This window comes from Phascolarctos cinereus, unplaced genomic scaffold (genome assembly GCF_003287225.1).
Source record: "Phascolarctos cinereus isolate Bilbo 61053 unplaced genomic scaffold, phaCin_HiC Scaffold_1;HRSCAF=81, whole genome shotgun sequence".
Classification (NCBI taxonomy): Eukaryota; Metazoa; Chordata; class Mammalia; order Diprotodontia; family Phascolarctidae; genus Phascolarctos; species Phascolarctos cinereus.
This window is the reverse complement of record NW_027555514.1, coordinates 107,979,365-108,004,841: the sequence shown is the minus strand read 5'-3', so window position 1 is coordinate 108,004,841 and position 25,477 is coordinate 107,979,365. Positions and strand designations below refer to the sequence as shown.

Genomic DNA, 25,477 nt, shown 5'->3' with positions numbered 1-25,477 from the left:
TATTTTTTAGCTAGAAGTTAAATTGGCTTCTTTGAGTTGCCCAGGGAGCCCAAGCATTGTTTGTAACACTAGTTTTATCATAAATATACATTTTGAGTTTTAAATCACTAACTTACAAACTTTTGGAAGACAATCTATTTGTAAATTTAGGGTTGCCTGAAATGTATTTAATTCAAAGAATGACATTTTATGAGATACAATGAAACTAGATTCCTACACAAACAAAGGTGGCCAAGAAAATGGAAGGTATGAAAACCACGCCACTACATAAAGAAAGGTGAACAGAACTGAAGATATTTGGATCTCAGAAAAGAAAACTAAGGGAATATATAATACTATTATGATATTCCACACCCATAATTTGCTACTCTTCTCTGGCGCCAACTTTGGTCTTAACTGTACAATGGTCAGTTTGTAATTATTCTTTGAACTTACAGGAGTAGGGTAGGTCTGTGTTATAAACAGGAAGAAATGGTGAAAATCATAGGGAAACAGAAAATTCTTCCTATTGAGGGAGTCTAACCAGATTTGCACAACAGTGAGATGCTTCATAAAGTGCTGAGCTATGTACTATACATTCAAGCAGAGGGTAGGTGACCACCTATCAGAGATGTCAGGGAAAGAATTCTTGCACGGAATGAAAAGGTGAGACTAAATGACCTCTGAAGATCCTTTTCAACTCTATGTAGGCTCTATGATATAGTTTTCTCTTTGAGAAGGGAAAGCTACATAAAAGTTAATCCTAGAGTTGAAAGTTGGCATAAAGTCTGAAGTGCTTCTTTTATAGATCAGGAGACTCACAGAAGGTGACTTATTATTATTATGTGGTCACATAGCTAATTAACAGTGCCAGTGCTAGTCCAGTACTGCTTTGACTAAACCATTTCTATGGTGTGTTTATCTGTGTAAGTAAATATTTGGTCTGGGTACAGTATGTTAGAATCTGGGACCTCAAATCCCATAACTGAGTTCTCAACCCCTGATACCAGATACAATTTGAAACAAAATGAAACTCAGCAATTTATCTTCAATCAGTCAACTGATAAAATTCATTGAAGTGCTAACAATGTCAGGTACTGTTAAGTGCTAATGATACAAAGGAAGCAAAAAAGCCCCCACAGATTCTTAACCTATCTTTTAACAAACCATAAAGTATCAGAGAAATCAGTGAAAATTAACAATAGCTCCTACCTTTGACAGAAGTAGTTTCACACAAGAAACATGACCTTCATATACAGCAGACAGAAGGGGTGTAATATGATGCTTATCTGGAGCCTACAAGATAATAAATTAATGGGATAAACAAGCTTATTCATTTAAAGCACAGAATTCTAAAGCTGTTAAGTGTCCTCTGAAGTCATCTAGTTTAACACTCTCCTGAGCAGGAAGCTCCTGTATAATATCCTTGACAAAGTGACAGCTACCAGTCATCTATTCCTTTAAGACATCTAGAGACAGGTCATTATCACCTTGGCAGGAAACCCATTTCAATCTTAGCTCACCATTAGAGATAACATTGTGTTGAAAGCTTCCTATTTTTATTCATTAAAATGGGATTAGTACCTCCTCTTCCAAATGACAACCCTTCAAATATCTATATTCAGATATTATCTCTCCCAAGTCTTCTCTTTTCCAAGATAACTATTTTCAGTTTCTTCAAACTGATTCTGGTATTGCATAGTTTCCAATTCTCTATCCTGATCAAGCTCTTCCATTCTTTCTGAAGCGTGGAGCCCAGAACTGAACAAAAGACTCCCTATGTCTGACCAGGGCATAGACTGGTGATACTATAATCTCCCTTGCTGCAGACTCCGTAGTTCTCTAAGTCCAGTCTAAGATGAAATGAGTTTTTTTTTTTTGGTTGTCACATCACACTGTTAACTCATAATGAAAAAAGAAATGATTTAAAATTTAGTCTTTAAATTCTATCTGGAATACCAGTATAGATGCAGAAAGACTTAGCCTTCATTTCATTAAGTAATATTTATTTGCTTCCTACAAACAGTTTTAACTCTCCAAGTTTTAGTATATCTAGTACCTGCAAACTTCAAAAAGAAGCTAAGTTTTAAAAAAGTGAGCTTGGGACATATAAATATGTGCAGATGAAAAGTAATTCTCTCATGTGCCATTAGCTTAACTTAACTTACTAAACATGTAATAGAAAAGTCAATTCTCTTTCCAATACTGAACCTCAAAATCAAGTCAATTTATCCTAATTATGCTAAAGGTCTCAATAATTTCTAAATTACAGGAAACTGACACACTTAATTTTAAATAATTTTCTTTTTCAAAATGGGGTTCTCACAAATAGGTTTTTAAAAATGCATAATAACCAAATGCCCAAACTATACAGCAGAATTGATCTAAATTAAGTCACCTATTTATTTTTTAAGACATACATTAATATCGGCTCCTTTCAGTAGCAGAAATTCCAGGATTTCAAGCTGCCCACAGTCTGCTGCATAATGAAGAGGCTTCCTCCCACCTTCTAGTGTCCGATTAACATCCTCCCCCTTAAAAGAAAGGAAAAAATTAGGATAAAAAGGTGATGGTTGAGAAATTAAGTTTACCCCCCCAAAAAAAACTATGAGGATTTCATACAATGATTACATTTTCTAAAATGGACTGACCAACAACTTGAATGGAAATGTAGTACAGTACCCAGTAGTCTTTTTTTTTTTTTTTTTGCTTTTAGGCAATTGGGGTTAAGTGACTTGCTCAGGGTCACACAGCTAGTAAGTGTCAAGTGGTTGGTCTGAGGCCGCATTTGAACTCAGGTCCTTTTGACTTCAGGGCCAGTGCTCTATCCACTATGCCACCTAGCTGCCCCTAGTACCCAGTAGTCTTAAGCAATGAAAGTTGTGACCATTAGAGGTGAAAACTAGCTAGAGGTGAGGGTACAAAAATGAAAATGAAACTGTCCTTGCTCATAAGAACATTCTGTTAGAGAACTAACATATAAATAGTTAAGTAAATACAAAGTAAATTTAAGACTTAAGTATATAGGTAGTACGCAGTGGATAGAGCGCTGGGCCTGGAGTCAGGAAGACTCTTCTTCCTGAGTTTAAATCTGTCCTCATACATTTACTAGCTGTGTGACCCTGGGCAAATCATGTGTGCCTGTGTGCCTCAGTTTCCTCATCTGTAAAATGAGCTGGAGAAAGAAATGGCAAACCGACCACTGCAGTGCCTCTGTCAAGAAAACCCCAAATGAAATCACAAAGAGTCTGACACTACTGTGTGATAGGTGTTGATGAAGTTATAAAGATTCATATTAACAGGAATTTTGAACCAAGAAATGGCAAGTCTAGATACATGCATTAGATTGCAGTGATATGAATAATGTATTCACAGGGGAGAACAGAGGTGGGATGCTATCTAAGGAGGACACAGCATTATCCTTAACAGGAAAGTTGAAAAAATGTGGTGCAATTAATAAGATTAAAGGTGGCATAATTAATGACTTGATAACTGATAGAAGTGAGGGAGAGAGACAGTGATGCTTCTTTCAGAAGCAGTATCAGAGGGAGAAGCAGATTCAAGGCAAAGACACTAAAATTGGCTTGATGCATGTTAAGTTAAAGGTATCAGTGCAATTTCCATCTGGAGATGGCCTATGAAGAGTTGGAGATGTGACCATGTTAGGATGAGGGATATAGATTTGTGAGGCATATGAACCTTTATGGACATTGTGAAGAAAGAAAATCTAAAGAAAAGAGAAGCAAAGGTCAAGGATAGGTCCTTGGGTAACACCTACATTATAGGGTTAGGAAGAAAACAAGAAGCCACCAGAGGAGAGAGGAGAGATTAGAGAAGAGGAAAATCAAGAGGGGTAGTCTTTCTCTGAAGGCATGGTAAAGAGAAGGAATACTGTTGGAAGTATTTTTGACAGTGTCACTACAGACTGGTTGAAGAAAATGGAAAAAAGTTCACTATTTGGTGATAAGGATACTGGTGACAGAAGCCAGATTATAAAGGGATGATGAAAAAGTTGGCATGTAAGCGATTGTGTAAGGAAATGGAAAATGTCTTATCTAGAGTAGACTTTGTATTCCATACAAAATTTAAACACAGTATTAGGGATACAGCCAGCACTTAATATATATTTGTTGACTCTATAACATCACCCTTTCTTTTTTCCTTTTTTTTTTTTGATGAGGGCAATTGGGGTTAAGTGACTTGCCTAGGGTCACACAGCTAGTGTGTGTTATGTGTCTGAAGCCATATTTGAACTTAGGTCCTCCTGACTTCAGAGCCGGTGTTCACTGCGCCACCTAGCCGCCCCAACTTCATCTCAGATGAAGACAGTTCAGGTCACATGTTATGCAAGCCTGTTCTAAATCAACCAGTTCATAATTTCCTACACCACAGCAATATTCCAACCCAATCTCATTCTACCTGAGAGATTGTCTATGAAAGTTCCCCCTCAATTTTCTGCATTCCTTTTATTCTTGGCTGTATAGGTTTTGTTTACACAAAACAATTTTAATTTAAAATACCCAAAATTATCCATTTTATACTTTAACAATGCTCTTAACCTTATAATACAGTTTAAGATCTGATACTACTGGATCTGCTTCCTTTACGTCTTTTCTCCCTGGTTTCTTTGAAGTTCTTGACCTTTTGCTCTTCTAAATGAACTTTGTTTTTATTTTTTCTAACTCAGTAAGATAATTTTTTAGTAATTTAATTGGGATGGCATTACAAAATACATTAGGTAGACTGTCATTGTTTTTATTATATTGCCTTTACTCACGAACAATAAATATTACTTCAATTATTTAGATCCAATTTTATTTGTATAAAAAGGGTTGTTTTTTAAAAAAAATTTGCATAGTTTCTGTGTCTAGGCAGGTATACTGTCAGGTACTTTATAATGTCTAGTTATTTTAAATGGTCTAAAACAATACTGAATAATACTGCTGACACAGAGTGCAGCTTCCCTATTTTTTTCTTTTGATTAAATCTATTTTAGCTTTAACTTTGTCTGAAATCACGATTACTACCCCTGCTTTTTTATATAATAAATTCTACTTCTGACCTTTATTTTATGTTTGTGTGTATCTCTCATTTTTATAGCATTTCCTGAAAGCAATATATTGGACTCAAAATTTCAATTTGCTATCAGTTTCCATTTTATGGGTAAATTCATCCCATTCACACTCTAAGCTATAATTACTTGCTGTAAATTTTATTCCTTCCTATTTTTTCTCACTATCCTTCTGAAACCAGGGACTCTGCTCTCCTGCAAGTGCCCACAGCCAGCAGGGTCCCACCCCTCTGCTACTACACTTATCAGGTGTGTACTAGCTCCTTTTCCCAGGTGCCACTGGGATGAGTCTGATCAGCACAGCTATGCTGGCATCACTCTAAGGCTGAGGCTCCCAACCCTAGCTGCCTCCAAGGTTGGTCTGCTTGTTGATAACAAGAGATGACCTGGAGGTGTTTGCACTTCACACAGGCCAAACCTCTGCCCCTGGAGTATAGGTCTTTCTTGGGGTCTTCTTAGGAGAACGAGGGCTTTACCCTGACTTTTGTTTCTGCTTAACATTGCCTCTGAGGCAATGTTCTGTTTTTTTTTTCCCCTGTGGAGGAAATCTGGAGATCCAAAAGTTTTCTGACCTACTCTTCCATCTTCTCAAAATCCTCTCTACAAGTTCTTATTTCTCTCTCACTAACCCTCTCCTTTCTCCCTCCCCTTAACCTCCTGCATTGTTGTATGGAAAGAAAGCCTAAGGTTTTGTGAAGACTACAGAAATGTTTTATTATTACTACTACCATAAGTCAAATGCTTTAACAATAATTTTAAAAATTGCAAATAGACACAGTAGTGTCTAATATTTTCTACACCTTTCAGTCATTTGCATATTTGCAAAGGCAATGTCTTCTGAAGAACAATAGTCACACCTTTAGTTCAACTCTCTTGGCTTTCCCCACTATGCACAATGTTAAATTTACCACAGCTGTGGATGAAGAGATCTGAACTAAGCCATAGATCCTTACCTGACCTAGCGCTAAGTAAACAACTAAGTAAGAACTACTTCAGCTACCTTAGCAAAATCTAACTAAAGTTAGACCTCAAAAGTACCTTCCAAAGAAGTTTTGTTTATTCTGCTTAACTCAAGGTGGAGATAAATTAACATCTGCATTATTATAAATGCAAATTGATTTTCAATGGATTTTCCATATTTGGACAAATAACAAGTGTCTGAATTCTGTTTATTATTTATATACATGATAAAGGCATTTTAATGCAATATAGTGTATATTCAGAAAAAAATCTAAAATGCAATAGGGATTATTTGGAGTCAATCTCAAAAAACTCTCTTTACAATTTTGTCAAAATTTGAAGGATTACAACAAAAAGATTTCTTGGTTAGTTACTTCAGAGACAACTGTTTTTCTTTTCATTAGTCTTCATTATCAATTTTCACTCAGGCAACTAATCTTGTTTCATTAAAGTTCAAGGAGGACAATTACCATGGCAATGGTTCAACAAATTTCATAGCTAATACAAATTAACCAGACTTCTGTAAACTGTAACTTCCTCTGCTTTAGCTTAAAATAAACATTACCAATCTGTCTTTTGGGCAAAATATAGCAAAGAAGTACATTTTCTGTATGTATGTATGTATTTTTCTAATTCAGTTTAGTAATTTAATTGGGATGGCATTACAAAATAGATTACATAAACTGTCATTGTCATATGTACGCATGTATGTATGTTTGTTGCTATGAGGCATTTGGAATAGTGGAAAAGTGGTTTGTCTTACAATAACACATTAAAGATTCATAGTTCAAGTGACAAAGACAACGAGGCCATTTTGTTAACACCACAATAAATTTAACATACACTTTAAAATATATGTAGAAGTACAGTGTCATATATAATCTTTTTCTATTCTCAGTATACTGAAATATTAATGTTGTTTCTGGTCATAATAAAAAAGAAAATTATATTAAAAGTTCATCTTTTACTTATTATTCTGTAGTCATGATGTTAACTGCATAGCTCCTGACTCGGCTAGAACTCAGCAGAGGAAAAGAATTCTTAGTCTTATGCATAGAGAATGGCTCTTTAAATTTTCTCTGTAATCCTGCAACTGACACATAGAAACTGATATTTGAATTCTGGGAAGGAAACAATCTCTGTTAAATAGAAGAGGAAAGATGAGAAAAGGATAACAAATAGGAGCTAACAAGAGAACAAAAGTGAGTGTGAGCTGATAGGTATCAAATGGCCACATGAAAACAAAGAATAGATCCTTTTGAAGCCACAAATAATAGTATTTTTTCAAGGAACTTATACTCCTCTTTATATGTAAAAAGTACAGTGGAAATTGACAACTGAGGGGAAGGTAAATGTGTGAGGGACACATACTTCTGGGAGACCTCAAGCCTGTCACCAGTTCTTACAAATTACAACAAACTTTGCCTAGGGCCACCCCCTCTGATCTCACAGTATAAAGCAGGAAATGTTGAAAATGAATCAAAGGGGAGCAGTTAGGTGGCTGGCACAGTGGTTAGAGCACCAGCCCTGGAGCCGGTCTCTCTCTCCCTCCCTCTCTCTCTCTCTCTCTCTCTCTCTCTCTCTCTCTCTCTCTCTCTCTCACACACACACACACACACACACACACACAACACACACACACACACACACACACACAGGCGCGCGCGCGCACAAGAAAATGAATTAAAGGGAAACTCTATTTGTTGGATTAAGCTCTAGGATATATGCCCAGGGCTGGGAAAGATTTGGGATTTCTGTCCATTCTCAGCAGATCAATGAACTGCAGATTTCTATCAGGGAATAATAATAATAATGATAGCTAACATTTATATAGTGCTTACTATGTGCCAGGCACCACACTATGCAATTATGATTGCACAAAACCCCTTGAGAAGTAGGTGCTATTACTATCATTATTTTGCAGATGAAGAAACTAAAGCAACAGAGATTAAGTGACTTGCCTAGGGTCACACAGCTAGTGAGTGTCTAAGGACAGATTTGAACTCAAGTGTTCCTGACTCCAGGTTTGGTGCTCTTTTTACTATGCTGTGTAACTGTAGTAATAGCACCAATATGTTATCGTCCACTCTAGGGACCTGATGACTTATCAGGTCATCCATAGCAAAATTTGAATAGGTGGGATTTCAAACAAAAAGGGAGGGGATATGTACAATTTGGGAGAAGGGCAAACAATGTCAAAATAGCCTCATTTTCCCTACTTCAAATTAACCAAAAAGAATTTATTAAGTGCCTACTATGTGTCTGGTACTGTGCTAAGTGCTAGAGATAATAACAGTACCATAATGCGACACAACAGAACAACTTGAGACCTTTTTCTAGATTCATAAAGTTGCATCAAGGAGTCCCCACCCAACTGTTGTGTAAAATGGAAATGATACATGCAATCTCAAATGTGATTAAATTTCCCTTCTAAAGCATAAGTAGAGAAATGAATAACAACAAAAAGTTGCTTATGACAAAATGAATACAACTGTTGAATAAGGAATGTACTTTATCCTTGCCTCTGTATTCCTTCAAAACTCAGTTCGAATTCTTCCTCCTCTGAGGCTTTTCTGATTACTCCCTCCCCATAGCTACTAGTGCCTTCATCCCTAATATTACTAGATTTAATTTATTTCCATTTAGCATTTACTGTACTTTTATATATGTGTTATATATGTATATATTAATTCCTTCTTGTAAAAGTTCCTTTGAGGTTATGCACTATCCCATTTTTGTCCTTGTATAATAAGTACCGAGAACAGAGATTAGTATATATTAATAAATGACATTAGAGAAAATTTATTTATATATGTATTACTATCACTGCATTGATGGAAAAGAAAAAAAAACCCAAACATGTGATAAAACCCAATAAAAAAAACCTGAACAATTCTATTTAAATATGTAAACCTAAGCTCACTATTAGCAAAATATTTATTTGCAAAGTAAGCAAAAAGAACCTGGTGAAGTTTACTAAAAACCAGGAGGAACAGAATCTGTGCTAGCCAAATCTCCTCTCTTATTTTAAGGATGAAGAAAATGACCCTGAGAGGTTAGATAACTTGTTTAAAGCCACAGAGCTAGTAGCTGAAATGGCTAAAATTTAACAAGCTCCTCATTCCCAATTCCCTGTCTACTACACTAAATTATTTCTCTAGTCCCAGCCTAACATCTCATATTTTGTTTACTTCTTCATATTCACCATTCCTATGAAATAATATCCAAATTATAATCATTTGCCATAGTTTATTCAGCCATTCTGCAATTGTTGGGCATGTTTTGGGGGGGGAGAGACTTTTTGTTATCATAAATAATGATGCTATGGATATTTCTGAATGTCATGCCTTTTTTCCCTCTTGCTTTTAATAAACTTTGTTCAAGAACAGTCCAGTAATGAAATTTCTGGGTCAAAGATTATGAACAATTTAGTAACTTTTCTTGTATAATTTGAAAAAATTTTTTAAAAAAACAACTTATCAAAACCTTTTTTAAAAGAAGTCAGTCATGACCAACACACCTTCATAAATGAATGCACTTCACAAGTAGCCACTGAATTGGTTGATTTAGAAAGGGCATTCTCAATCTCCATTTCACTGTTCTTACCTTTGATGATACTGGAAAAAAATCCTACTTGTTTTCTCTTTCGTAAAAGTTGTACTTAAAATACTATGATTGAGACTTAAATCATTATTATAAAAATTCTCAGTTATTTAACAAAAATAGCTTTCCCAACCTGAAGCTGAAAGAAAAAATGGATTCCAATGACATAAGGAGCTATAACTAAAAGGAGTAAATGTTCTAGCTATTTAAGTTTTTATATGTAACAAATTAATTTAAATTCAACTCTCATTTGTTCTTCACAGATATGAAGGATAACTTGTGAATATCCTCCTCGGAAAAAATTTTAAAATAGGATACATGACTAAATTTGTTCTTGTTTTTTTTTCTCTCACCAATCCTTACATTACATAGTATACTTTGCTTACTGTCATTACTATGAATTTTGATTCCCCCCACCTCCAGAGGCCTTCTAAAGTATATAATTTTTTAATCAGACTCTAAGGCAGGTATGACAGTATACTTTCCAAATGGTATACCTCAATATTATAACATGCCTTGTTATTCCTTTTCCCTCAACAGGACTATTTTTGCTGATGCATTCATCACTTTGTTCCCTCATTTTTTATAATTTTGGCTCCCCAGTGCTCGCTCCCTGTTTCTGTCTCTCACATACATACACATCTAGTATTTACCCAACCTGTATTCATTTTTGCTGGGTTTTTGACCCTAACCTTACCTTGTTTCTGTGGCTTTTTTTTTGCAAAAAACAAAAACCAAAACCCAAAGCAAACAAAACAAACAAAAAACCCAGAAACACTGGTTTTGGCATGTATAAATATCATTTTGAATTTTATCCTTATTTCTAGAATACAGACAGCCCTTTATTTTTACTAGAGTATGTTCCTGGAAATTATACTGTAAAGTGAATTACAGTGGAATAAGGTTATAGCTGGGAGCTCCATTTCTTAGCACTAAACATGTCACAGTCATAAAAAAAGTCATCATTAAAGATTCAACTAAGAACCACCATAATTAGTTGAAATAACGAAATTATGCTTTAAGTCATACAATTCTGATGCTAGAAAAGATCTTAAGACATCATCAAGTCAACCTCCCTCCTTTGGCTAACGAGAAAATTGAGTTCCAGAAAGGTTAAATGATTTGTCCCAGATTACATAGCTATTTAGTTGTAGAGCAAAAACTGAGGGCTCCTTATACTTAGACCAATGGTCTTTAACACACACTGACTCCCTAAATGCTTTCCTATCAAAAATGGCCATGAAAATATTGACCATATAAATTATGTAACTACTATTATCATTATACAAGATATCTCAATAGATCATAAAACAGCAATAAAAAACTCATGACACTGACATATCATAAATCGGAACCTCTAATAAAGATTAAACACATAATTAATAATTTTGTTTGGTTTTTTAGAATTGAGAAGAGTTTCCTTTTACCCAGAGAGGTGGGGAGGAGAATGGGAAGGAGTAGGGAGGAGAATGTGAATGACCACTAGTTCTAAAAAGAAAAGAAAGAAAAAGAAAGCTTCAAGGGAAGTAGGGACTGATACTTTCTTTTTTTCTTTAAATTTTCATACACCAATCAATAACATACAAAATCTGGAAATCCAGTGCAAAAATACTTGCAGCCATTGTTAATGCCTTCAATTGCTAGGGGTTAGTAAATTATATTAACCTTAAACATGGTACTCTTCAATTCTTTATTTGCTACTGAAAGAGAAAAGAAGCCACAAAACAGTTGATAAAAGGGAGTGTTATGGAAGTGAAGGAAAGTTCCTCTATTTTGGTGAGGGCAGGAATGTTTGTGGGCTAACTCTGTATGTACTTCAGCCTCAAGTTTTTTTTTTTTAAGACAGCAGCTATCCAGAAACCAGCTCCTCCAGAATCCCCAGTCAATGCCACTGGGTATACATATTAACCAGGAGGACAAGTTTAGGGGGAAAAGGGAGACCACTAGTATTATTTCTTCAAGGATCTGTGGGTTGGGGGGGGTGAGATGGGTGGAGAAGGGAATTTCTCTACTGACAATGATTAACTGTTTATTCTATGATCCAGTAAACAGTTTTACAGGGTTATTATGGCAGAAAAGACAACCTTTTGATTCATCTCTCTGTACTAGGCTGATCTAACAGGCAATTGTTTTTTTTTTCCCATGGGTCCATGTGAAACCTTTTTAGTTTACCTGCCAGAAACCAAAATTTGCCAGAACTTATATATGGTTGCCTTAACCTTTGAGAACCTATGGTCATCTCCACTATGAAAGGAAGCACTGGAAGACTAACAGAGGTCTGTATTGGTATCTGCTACAAATCTGATGAACTTAAGTCTTAGTTTCTTCATCCAGGTAATCATCTTTAAAGACACTGAATAGGAGAGGAGCCAAGATGGAGGATTAAGGGCAGCCACCCAGCTGAATTCTCCCAACATTCTCCTCCGAACAACTTTAAAATAATACTTGAAATCAAACTCTGAACTTGGCAGAGCCAACAAAAGGTTAGAGTGAGACATTTTTCTAGCCAAAGCAAACTTAAGAGATGGTGCGATAAGTAGATAGAGCACCCAGCCTGGAGTCAGGAAGATCTGAGTTCAACTCTGGGCTCAGACACTAGCTGTGTGAGCCTGGTAAGTCACTTAACCCAGTTTGTGTCAGTTTCCTCATTTGTAAAATGAGCTGGAGAAGGAAATGGCAAAGCACTCCAGCAAATGGGATTATGAAGAGTTGGGGATGATCAAAACGACAAATTACAACTGAAGAAGTCTGTGACACTAAGGAGGATGTCTATCCAGGGCCTACACAGACAGTGGTGGCAACAGTGGCCACAGCAAGCAGCAGCAGCAATAGCTTTGGAAGCTCTGAGCCAAGAGACGTTAAAGGAATTGGACAACTGGTTAGAGATCACATGGTTCCCTTTGCTGGCACCAGGTACAGTCAGTGCTGACTGACAACTCTATTGCCCATATGCAGTTTTGGTTGTAGTTCGAGGGCAGAAAGGAGTGCTAGTGGTTGGTCACAAGGGAGCAGAGGCCCTGGTCACAGTTCCAAAGCAAAAAGGAACACTTGTGAATACAGGGGAGCAGGGACCCTTCCTGGGTAAATATCAGAGTACAGACCAGGACAGCAGTGACCACACCTCTTCCAGGATTATACCATCTTGAAAACAACAAGAACTTGCAGACCCCCAGAACTAGCTCTGAAAATAGTAGCACAAAAAAGCCTGAAGCTTCAGACAGTGCCTTCTCAAGCCCAAGTAAGTGGAGCCCACCTTTAACACAAAGTTCAAAGTCAAGAAATAGGCTAGAAAAACAAGTAAACAACAAAAAAGAACCACTACAGTGGCAAGGAAGACCAAAACAAACTCAGAAGACAACAATGTAAAAACAGCTACAAAAAAGCCTCAAAGAAAAGTTTCAGAACAGTTCCAAAAAATTCCAAAGAGCCAACCCTAACAAGAATTTGTGGAGAAGTTAAAGAAAGAGATAAACAGGGGTAGAGGAAAAATGGAAAAGAAATGAGAATGATGTAAGAAAATTATGAAAAGAGAATTAACAACTTGGTAAAAATGGCACCAAAAATGTCGTGAAGAAAATAACACCTTAAAAACAATTGGCCAAATTGAAAGAGGTATAAAAATTCACTGAGGAAGAAAACTCTTTAAGGAGCAGAATTACCGATGTGTAGAAGCTCACTGAAGAAAATAATTCCTTACAAATTAGAGTGGAAGCTAATGACTCCATGACACATCAAGAAACAATAAACAAAATCAAAAGAATGAAAAAAATAGAGAAAAGTGTGAAATATCGCATTTGAAAAAAAATAACTGACTTGGAAAATAGATTGAGGAAAGATAATTTAAGAATTACTGGACTACTAGAAAGCCATGATCAAAGAAAGAGCCTAGACATTATATTTCAAGACATTATCAAGGAAAACTGGACTGAAATGTTAAATCCAGTAGGTAAAATTTAGAAAGTGAAAGACTCCATCAATCACCTCCTGAAGAGGTCCCCAAACAAAAACTCCCAGGAATATCATAGCCAAATTCCAGAGCTCCCAGGTCAAAGAGAAAATACCATAAAGGAACAATTAAAATACCATGGAGCCACAGTCAGGACCACACAAAATTTACTGGCTTCCCATGTTAAAGGAGTGGAGGAGGGCTTGCAATATGATATACTGGAAGGAAAAGGAGCTAGGATTAAAACCAAGAATAATCTACCCAGCAAAACGGAGTGTAATCCTTCAGGGGGAAAATGGATATTTAATGAAACAGAGGACATTCAAGCATTTCTGATGAAAAGACCAGACCTGAATTAGAAAATCTGACAAACAGAAAACTTAAAGAGAAGCATAAAAAGAGTAATCCTAAGTTAAAATGGATATATCCCTATATGGGAAGATGATATACACAAATCCTAAGAACTTTATCATTATTACAGCTATTAAAAGGAGTTTACATAGACAGAGACCATGGGTCCTGAATTATGTTAGAAAGCTTTTCCCCTTCCACTCCCCCACCCACGAAGGGGTGAGAAAGAGGGATGCAATGGGAGAAGGGGGAAAGGAGAAGTAGAATGGGGAAAATGTTTTCACATAAAAGAGGCATACAAGGAAGAGCTTTTACAATGGAAAGGAAAATGGGGGTTGTGGGGGTAATGCTTAAATCTTACTCTCATTGGAACTGATTCAAAGAAGGAAAAATAAGTATGTATTTCACACATTCATTCAGCTGTGTATAGAAATGTAACTTAACCAATAAAAAAACAGGTGGGAATGAGGGGATAAGAGAAAGGGGAAGAGGATAATAAAAGGGAGGCAGAAGTAAAATAGACTTTTGAGAAGGCACAGGATGAGAGCGGAGGCGGGGGAGAGAGAGAGAGAGAAGAAAACGGGATAGAAGGCAATAAAGTCAGTAATCATAACTGTGAATGTGAATGGGATGAGCTCACCCATAAAATGGAATCAGAAAGCAGAATGGATCAGAAACCAGAATCCAACAGTATGTTGTTTATAGGAGACACACTTGAAAAAGAAAGACACACACAGAATTAAAATAAAATGCTGGAGCAGAATCTAATATGCTTCAGTTGAAGTAAAAAATGCAGGGGGAGCAATCATGATCTTAGACAAAGCAAAAAATAAAAGAGATAATCAGGGAAACTACATTATGCTAAAAGATACCACAGACAATGAATATGAAAAATTTTTACAGCAACTTTCGCTGATAAAGGCCCCACTTCTTAACTATATACTGAGTATAGAAATGAATCAAATTTCTGAAAATAAAAGCCATTCCCCATGGTCAATGGTAAATGGTCTAAGATATAAACAGGCAGTTTTCAGAAGAAATCAAAGCTCTTTACAGTCATGTGAAAAAAATGCTCTACCTCACTACTGATTAGAGAAAGGCAAATTAAAACAACTCTGAGGTACCATCTCCATCTATAAGAAATGACAAATGCTGGAGAGGATAAAGAAAAATAGGTATACTAAAGAATTACTGTTGGAGTAGTGAAGTGGTCCAACCATTCTGGGGAACAATCTGGAACTATGCCCAAAGGAATATAAAAATTGTTCATATCCTTTGGCCCTGCAATACCACTACTACGTCTGTCTTCCAAAGAGATCAAAGAAAAATGAAAAGGACCTGTATGTACAAAAGTATTTATATTTTTGTACTCTTTTGCAATGGCAAATAACTGGAAATTGAGGAGCTGCTCATTAATTTGGGAATGGCTAAAAAAGTTGTGGCATATGATTGTGATGAAGCACTACTATGTTACATGATGAGTGGGGGTGGTTTCAGGAAAAAATATGGCAAGATCTACATGAACTGATGCAAAGTGAAGTGAGAAGAACCAGGAGATCACTGTGCACAATAACAGTAATGTTGTAGTGATGATAAATTGTGAAAGATTTGGCTACTCTGATCAAAACGATAAAATTCCAAAAGGCTCGTGATGAAAACATGCCATTCACCTCCAGAGAGACATGATGAATTCTGAGTGCAAACTGAAATATAATTTTCTCACTTTATTTTTCTTGCTTTTGTTGAAATATGGCTAATAGGGAAATGTGTTTTGCATGATTTCACATGCATAACTGATATTATATAGCATGCCTACTTCATGGGTAGGGAAGGGAGTAGGAGAGAGAGAATTTGGAACTAAAAATGTAAAAAGAAAAGATAATAAACATAAAATAATATAAAATACAAATAAAAAATATTTATATTTAAATATAAACATAATATAAAATATAAATAATATAAATAATAAATTAAAATGCTAAAAAAATTTTTAAAAAGATACTGAAATGAACAGAATTCAATACTGACAACTAACGGATCCCAAATCAAACTGTGACATTTTGTCACTGTTGTACTTGTCCACTTATCTGAGAGTATTATGGACATACCTAATATTCTTTGCTTATCAGTAAAATGTGCTAGAAAAATTAAAAGCTTTACCGAAATAAAGATAAAGTATATTTAGTAATAAGTTAATTAATAAGCATTTCTTAAAGAATTATTATGTATTTTATGCTAACCAATGGGGATACAAAGAAAGGCAAGAAGACGGTTCCTATCCACAAGGAAATCACCTTCTAATGGGGAAAATAACATACAAATAATTATACATATAAGATATCTACAGTATGGCTAACCTTTCTTGCTTGGTTACTGTCATGTGCTGGAAATTTGGTTTGGTATGATTGCTATAATTTAGTTGTTTTCTAGTATCTAAGAAAGGTTATTTGGAATATAATTTGGCTCACTATTCCCTTTAGCATCCCCTCAAAACAAAGCAAAAAAACTAATCATCTTTTATAACATGCCATCTTGTAATACTTATTTCATAGACTCGCCAAACCCTTTATACGTTCTTGAGTTTAACTCTTGCCGAAGTTTGCTTAAAATTTAGAATTCAAAATATAATAGAACAAGTTAATTCAACTGCAATTTTTCATATAACAGTAACTAAAAATTCATTGGACATAAGTCTTTTTTTTTTGCCTCAAGTACAATCATTTTTTTTTCATGTTTGTGTAGATTAACTTATGGGGGTGTGGGGAGAAGGACTGAATTAGTCCTCACAATGAGGGCATCAGTCTATTGGAAAGAAAATATAAAACCTTAAGAAATTTACACAATATTATAGTTTAGTATATGAGGTGGCAATGGGGTTAGGTGAATAGAAATGCTAGACTTAAGTAAGGAAAACCCACTTATTAATTCTGATATTTGCTAGCTAAGTTACTTAGTCTTTCTCAGTCTCACAAAACTCTAAATTGCAGACAAGAGGTATCTATAGGTGAAAGGATTTCTCAAGAGCTTGAATTTATAAATCTCCCTGAAAGACTTCAAGGTCACAGTAGATTATTATCTTTCAATTCTGGTTTTATGCCTTTGGATTAGTACTGAAAAAATTCTGCCTTAGAATGTAGTTCCATAGATTTTATACTAAAACACTTTTGACAAATATAAGCCTTTAGAGTTCTGGCACAGTTGTGTTATAAACAATCAATTTTTAAATACCGTAGACTTCAGTTTTGCTTCCAATTGCTATCAATAATAACTCTCTCAATCTGAAAGAAACCATCAAAATCAAGACCTGAATTGTGATTAATCAAAAAAGTTCTTCTTAATCAGATTAAATCTGTTTCTTTAAAATCATTATCATATATAACATCTGGGATCAGTAAAACTGCCAAAATCTGAACTCACTTTTGGAATGTTTATTTCTCTAAGGATTTCATTTTTCAATTAATGTACCTTTTCCCAAACTGATGAAAACCAAAACAAAGAAAGAGGCCAGACAGTCTGTGTTCTGGAGTCACTAGACATATATAGCTTGTATTATTATGTGGACTCATCTGCATATGCTGGCCCCTAAGTCTCCAGATATTAACTGTGATTGTTTCCTCCTCCCAAGACTGCACACTGTACCACTTGCTCATGCCTACATATTTGTATTATGTTTCTGCCTGTGATCTTCAGCCTGATTTGGCCCCTGGATAGTGATCCTTGGTCTGTCTGTTTGGATTCTAAATCTTGCCAGTGCCTTCGTTTGGCATGATACTTTGGATTACGACTTCAGTTCTACATTCGTAACTCATAGCAACAACTAGATCTTTGTATTGATGAGGTCAGTCAATAAATACTTATTAGGTGTCTATTATAAGGTAAGCAGTGTACTAAGAGTGTGGGATACAAAGAAAGGCAAAAATGTTTAAATTAGATATGTTAAATCTTATAAATGCTTAACCTTTTACAAGTGTCAGCAGGACATAGCAGAAAAAACACTGGACTTAAGGGGAAAGAGAAATAGGTTGTTATATGTAACAGTTCTGAAATTAGCTCTGTTATCATGGGCAAGTCAATTAACCTATCTGAGACTCAATTTCTTCATCTGTAAGACAATGATAATAATATACCACCTATTTTACAGGGAAGAAAATACTTCTTGAGCCTCACAGAATGATGCAAATTACTTTCGTCCATGTCCTTCCATAAATTCATCACAGGGGATCCATTCAACAGTCTGAAGGCCTTCCTTGTTTTCTTCTGATGATATGAGGGTAACATACTAGAGCACCGTTTTCCAGATCTGTGCAAAATCCTGTAATCCCCTGCTTTTACCACACGACCAGGCCATCTTCTCTTCCTATCTATCATTTCCTATTCCTACCAAACTAAACCAAGTAAACTGATTTTTACTTATATTTGGGTCTCAGTTTGTTGTTCCTGTAGAGTAGTGGTTCCTGCGAGGTTCTCTAACCCTGGTATTCACCAATAGGTAATGAAAAAGCAACTCTACCACAATATTAGGCTAAATGTGTACACTAAACATTCAAATGCAATAATTTGAAACTTTAAAAAATTCTAATCTTATATCAACACTATATTCTAATAAAATAACAATTTAACCACCACTATGATTTTCTTTAGTTTTTCTTCAACTAGAAAAACCACAAGGAATTTCTCTTTTTAAATCTTCAAGATACAGCATAACACTGTCATTGATCTCTACTGCAAAAGTACACACTGTACTGTTACAAGAGACTAGTGTCCCCAAAATCTACTGAACAAACTTGGACTAAATTAGCAGATGTGTCACTATTCAGTAGCACAGCATGTAAATTAATACTGGCCAACTAGCTGATAGTAGAGCAAAAACAAACTCTAACATTTAATTTAATAAAGTCTGTATGGACGAGTTTATGTTTCTCCAAAATTTCAGTTACATGTTGTACTACATTTTCGCTTATTCACATCTTAAAAATTCTTTAGAGTATAACCTTGCAACAAAGAGCTTTGCTTTTTGTAACACTTATCAACAGCAGTTTCCTAGCAACATCAGCTGATTCAATAATGCTACCAATTGGTATGAGTGCAAAATCTGCTACTGTGAACGAAGAGAGAAAAAAGATTAAAGAGTTAATATAAGCGGGATGTTCAAGATGTAGCAAAAGAGAAAAAACAGGGCAGTACATGAAAATTATGGAATTCAATCGTCACTTATGTTATATATTTCTACAAGTATGGATAAAAAAAGGTAGGAAAAGTTCACAATTACTGAACGTGATAACCATTTATTTCATGTATACTTTAAGAAAAATATCTAAAATATCAAATTTTATTAGTGAGAAATCAGAAAAGTTCCTGTAATTACTATTAACCATCAAGTACTGAATAGAACCCCCAGAATTTGAGATGGAAGGGACTTTAATAGTAGTCATCTAGTCCAATTTATACAATGAAAGGTATCTCCACTATAACATAACCAAAAATGGTTATCCATATTGCTTGAAGACTTCCAAAGAGATAGAAGCCATCCACTTTTCAAGTCAGGTCAATCTATTTTTTATCATCTTTAATCATTAGAAGTTTTTGCCTTTTAAAAAATTTTTGTTTTATTTTAAAATCTAACCTAAATTTGCCTTTTTACAACTTCTACATGTTGCTCGTTGCTTGGCTCTCTGGGATCAAAAAGAACAAGTCTAATCCCTCCTCTACTGGACAACCCTTCAAATATTTGAAGAAGATAGCTATCATGTCCTCCGTTGAGTATTCTCTTATCCAGGGTAAACATTCTCATGAGCTAAACTTCATTCAGTTCACAGATCATATTACATCTGATCATTAAGTTAAATCTTTGTTAAAGCAAGACTACTAAAGAAGACTAGTATGAAGAATAGACAGCTCAAATGACTAGAAATAAGTGTTTCTTATTATTAGTTAAAATCCATACTAGATTGACATTAAAAATTACGATCCAACAGCTGTCCAATTCCCATATGAAATGAATAGTTCATATCATATATATTTCTAATGCTCAACAAAAGGTTTGACACTTGTTTAACATTCTTAGAAGAGAATCTGGCTAAAAATGAAATGGCACGGGGTAACACAAAATCATATTTTGTCAGAGATGACAGTTAAAGAATAGCAACTACCAGGAGTGTCTGTACTGTACTTATTTGGAGAAAGGAATTACTAATACACCACTTTTCAAATTAATTTGCTTTTATGAAGGATAAGCTATATTTTCATTGTGAAAACACTCTCATATTAATAAAATGACCAGTCTTGATCTGCTGTCTTTTCCCCTACAATACAAAATTTATCATTAACATTTAATTTACGGCCATTAATTCATACGCGCTTTCAAAATAAATGTGCCATAGCAACTCTAAGTGTCAAAATATTTCCAAGAATAAAAGATTTAAAAATGTATAATAATTCACTAAATTTTTAATCAGTGAAAAGTCTTACGCTTCTTTTCCCCCCTTACCAAATAAAGATAATATCTATTTTTAGTTGGGGATTCCCCTTAATGTTTTATCAGCACAAAATATTATCATCTCATCTAACCATGTGGAACCTTTGCCTACTGTAATTTGTCAAAATCTAGATTTCTTCCTTAATTGTTTAAGCTACAGAACTTATTTGATCTACCAGTCGAACTACTAGGCTTGCTAATAACAAATTTTGTTTTTGGGATTTAGTAATATTAAGAAGGGAAATTTTAAGTTGGTTTGTAATCCATATTCCTTGACATTACTCATAAAAAAGAATGAGTGATAGCAGTGAACATTTTTTCCTCAAGTGAACAAACACATAGTAATATGAAAAACACAAAATGAATGCCTTTCAAAAAAAATAGGGTATGAACTTTCAATTTGGGGTAGAAAAAATTGACCAACTACAAATGTAGTTTCATCTTCTACCTCAAAGATGATCTTTTACTAGAATTTCTTCCTGAAAATTATATGATGTCCATGAAAATATGAAAAATCATCATCCCTGTAATAGTACAAATAATTCTAACACGTACTTTTGTAAATTGTCTTTCAAATACAGTTTAACAACTATACAGACGGACCCAAGATTATAAAGACAGGTGACTTATTCAAATTTAAAGATTTGATTAATTAGGTGTTTTTAACCTGGGGTCTATTAACTTATTTTTAAATAACTATTTCAATATATTTGGTTTCCTTTGTAATCTTATATATTTTATACATTTAAAAACATTATTTTGAAAAGGGGTCCATAGACTTTACTAGATTGCCAGAGGATCCATGACACAAAAACATATCCATAAATCTATCCTTCAAAGACATCTCTTGTGAAGCCTTCCCTGATTATACTAGCCATACACACTTCCTCTCTCTGAACTTCTATGGAACTTCACTGTTGCTTCTGTGATACACACAAAGTATATAATACTGCTTTGTATTATTATTTGTGTACACGTCATCTTTCTATGAACTACTAGAAGATAATCATTAAAGGCTGGAAGGAAAAGTTGGAAGTTAGAGACAAACAACTTTTCTGAAGGAAAAAGTAGAGCTAACATAGTAATTACTACAGGAAAACTTCAGCTATCTGTAGCCTCTGGGATACAGGTCATTTTAGATAGCCAATTTTCCCAAATAACTACTGAGCTCCTTTAATTAGTGAGTTAATGGGAAAAAATGGGGACTACACTAGGAATGAAATTCTGGATAGAAATGTTTCTAAAATGTAGTAATACTTCCAAGCCTTAAATACAGTACGCTGAATATAATTTAACTTTTTTTTTTTTTTTTTTTTTTTTTTTAGAAAATGATGATGGACAGCAGCTAGGTAGCACAGTGCTGTAGCACTTGTCCTGGAGTCGGGAGGACCTGAGTTCAAATTTGACCTCAGACACTTACTAGTTGTGTGACCCTGGGCAAATCACTTAACCCTGACTGCCTCCAAAAAATAAAAAATAAAAAATGATACAGAGTCAAATTAAACATTTACCAAATGACTATGCACAAGGTTTTGGTGCTTTAATTAGAGTACTGTTCAGTGATGTTTTGGGGGCCTATTAAGGTGTGTAGTTTTGTTTGTGCCTATGTTAAAAATTAAAAAAAGAATTTTGTTCTTTGAGTTCTTCTTTCTTCGTAATTTTGCTGTCTCTTCTCTGTTAGGTTAACGCTTCTTATTGCTGTCAGTATTTCGAACTATAAGCAGGTCCCCTTCTAGCTTCTATTTTTTCTGTTTCTAATCTGCCATTTTGGAAACTAGATAGTCAAACTTCTTAGAATTAAGTAAGTAGGAGTAAATAACTTCTGACTTAGGATCTGAAGGATTTTTCTATGAGTAAAATGAATGAATTTTAGTGCAAAAATACTTTGTGATATTTTGGTTACACAGGGGCTGTATTCTGGATTGGTTAATTTGCTGGATAGCTGAATTCCAGATAAGTGAGTCATTGCTAGACTTCTGTGAATGAAGTGAATAAGCAGTTTAAGTCCCCCATGAAAAAGTATTCAAAGGCCTCATTCTTACTCATGGAATTGTTGAAAAGGCTAAAGCAAACAAAGAGGCTGTTTTCAGATATAATACTTATTACAATATGTCTTGTGACAGTCAAATAACTATTAAGGCTCATTAATTCTATCACAATTAGACTGTCTAGTGTATTTCAATATTTCACTGCTGAGAACAGGTTTCAAACAGATTAAGTATTTTTCCTAATACTTATATCCAAAATATCTTATCACTACAGTGCCCAAAATAATTCTTAATGGATAAAAAAATAAAAGCATGACATTATGTGTTACCTAGATGCTGAAAGAAATCAAAGAACTTATACTTTTGTTGGCATGGCTACTGGCAGGGCAGGATGGATCCTCTTTATGGTATTTTTAAGCTTGAGAAATAATGAGGAGAAAATGACCAAGAAACAACTTCTTTCCAGACTTTAAACCTTTAATACAGGTCATGCTACCAATATGAATAAAAGGGAGATGGTTCAGATCATATAATACATACCTGATACATACAATTTCTAACTTCTTGTTCATCAATGATAAGGTAGGTATTACACAAAAAGTTAATCTATTTACAAATAATCCAGAATTAGCTGTACAAACAGAGCTAAGCAGGCAATTTCAATAAAAGTATTACTGTGAATCCTGGTTAAAGTTTAGAGAAGAATGTCAATAAAACTTGCCATTCACTTGTTATGTATTTAGCAGTCCAAACTAACTTGGTCTTGTTAGTAATAGTTGTACTTAATACTGCAGAGTTACAGGCCCATTTAGGCTAGATGGATGTGTAGAAGTTTTTATTGGAGTAGTTCAATCTGTGAAATAGTATAAAACCTTGGTAGGAGTAGGTAAGGTAAGGTAAAATAAGGGGAAAGGAGTTGGTTCTACAAATCCTAGGTGTTTCTTTTGGTGAGATGGAATAAGAATAGATATTTCAGAAAAAGTCAGATGGTAGACAGTCACCCAACTCAGGTAGAACTAAGTGGACAGATCTTACCTCTTATCAGGTAAGAGAAAGGGATGAAAAGTGGCCCTAAGAAGAAAGAGAAATTTGGGAACACTGTTGACGACTCTCTCTCCCCTGAGTACTTTCCTCTCGGTTTGGTTTTCCTACCTGTTTGCTAGCTCCTTCACTGGATCATCATTCACATTCTACCCCTTATATATGGATATAATCTAAGGCTTTGCGCTGAGCACTTTTCTCTTGCTATATTCTCTAGGTTGAACCCCATGGGTTCAACTCTCTACAACTGACTCCAGATCTAGATATGCAGTCCAAGTCCCACTTACTGGATCTTTCCAAATGGATGTCCCCTTAGGCTTCTTAAATTCAGTATGGTCAAAACAGAACTCATTAGCTTTCTTCCCAAACATTCTCTTCTTCCTAATTTTCCTATTTCTTTGAGGGACACCAGCAATCTTCTAGTCGTCCAGGCTCACAATCTCAAAGTCATCCTTGACCCGCTTTGCCATTCTTCATCCTCCATATTCAATCAGTTGCCAAATTTTGATTTTATCTCCACAACATTTGTACACTCATATAGTCACCACCATAGTCGGACACGACTGAACAACAATGGCATTGCCAATATCATAGTCCAGGCCCTATCAAACCATTATTTAACTATTATAATAGCCTCCTAATTGGTCTCCCTGACTGTTGTCTCCTCTCAAATCTGTGGTCCACACAGTTGCTAAAGTTGCTAGATTCTCTTAAAACATAGGACTGAGGTCTCTCCCTTGCTCAGGAGGTTCTACTGGTTAACAATTGCATTTAGGATAAAAGACAAACTTCTGTTTGATGTTTAAAACCCTTCACAACTTGGCTCCAGGCTTACTGTATAACACTCTCCCCTTCATGTCCTCTATGTTCCTGCTAAACTGCTCTATACATATCATTTCATATCTTGGCTCTGTCTGTGTGTGCCTTTGCACACAGGCTGTCTCTTTTTAGAGCCCACGGCTTCCTTCAAAGCTCAGCTCAAGGGTTTCCATATACAGAAGGCCTATCCTGATCTTCTTGGTGCTCCATTCCCTTGAAATTACTTTGTACATATTTTGAATTAATTTATTTTGCTCACATGTTTTTCCCCAAACAGAATGTAGTCTCAGGGCAGAGACAACTCTTCTATTTTTGTCTTGAAATTCCTAGTCTACACTGTGCCTTACTAAATGAATGGATGGTAAGGTATAAGCAGCCTCAGTTTGAAGTTCAGCAGGTAATGCTTATTGTTAAGTCATTTCTGTCCTAAGGTCCCAGTCTCTGTCCTGTTCAAGATCATATATCTAGGAATGGGGCAAACCTATCGGCCTACACCTCCTGGAATACCTGAGTGTAGTGTTCTATGAGAGAAATAAAGAAGTCTTGCTTTTGGAGGCGCCTATTTTTGAACTTAGATCTTCAGAGAAACCTCAAACGTCAGGTTCCTCACTTAAAGGAAGGAAACTGTAGTTACAGAAAGCAGAATGAGGACCAAAAACACTCCCTTCCCAAATCCCAGGCCTTATCTGTAGATTAATTGGCCAGGGTATATTCACACTCCACTCTCTTCAATCCTTCATATAGTTACCAGAATAATTTTTCTCATGCATAGATCTAGTTATGTTACACATTTTTTAAAAAGCACAAATCCCAAATAAAGTTTAAACTCCTTTGTTTGGCATTCAAGGCCCCACACAAGTCTGGCATCATCTTAAATTTTCTACGTTTTCAACCTCCTGTCATATTTATTTCCTATATACTTTATGTTGTAGTTACAGTGGACTACTTCCTGCCCCTAAAACACTACAGTTTTAACTTTGCTCACTTTGTTACCTTTCCTTAGAATACTCCATCTCCCATTGTTTCTTGGATCCTCAAATATCCTTTAAAGTCCAGATTATGTGCCACCTCTTCAATAAACCCTTTTGCACTATACCACAGCCAGTAACATCTTTTCCCTTCAGGCCTCTATACAGCACTTTGCTTCATGAGGTGTTGGTGTCAGCAAGTCACAATTTCTCTGAGCCTCAATTTCCTAATCAATAAAATGCTACTTGTACTATTTCACAGGGTTGGTGAATAAA

At 35.2% G+C, this 25,477-nt stretch overlaps 1 protein-coding gene and 1 long non-coding RNA gene across 2 annotated transcripts in view; one reads left to right on the top strand and one right to left on the bottom strand.

Annotated features, from left to right (window-relative positions):
• Positions 1 to 18,535, top strand: part of LOC110216350 (uncharacterized) — a 95,782-nt gene extending 77,247 nt beyond the window's left edge. Inside the window, exon 4 of the long non-coding RNA XR_002326730.2 lies at positions 18,052 to 18,535. This is a non-coding gene — a long non-coding RNA (uncharacterized LOC110216350). The remainder of the gene's footprint in view (positions 1 to 18,051) is intronic.
• The window catches only part of MTPN (myotrophin), a 62,764-nt gene that overhangs the window by 31,194 nt on the left and 6,093 nt on the right, over positions 1 to 25,477 (bottom strand). The window contains exons 2-3 of the mRNA XM_020998161.2: positions 2,400 to 2,513; positions 1,192 to 1,275 (exon numbers count right to left, since the gene is read on the bottom strand). Coding sequence (XP_020853820.1) covers positions 1,192 to 1,275; positions 2,400 to 2,513 — 198 coding nt within the window. The remainder of the gene's footprint in view (positions 1 to 1,191; positions 1,276 to 2,399; positions 2,514 to 25,477) is intronic.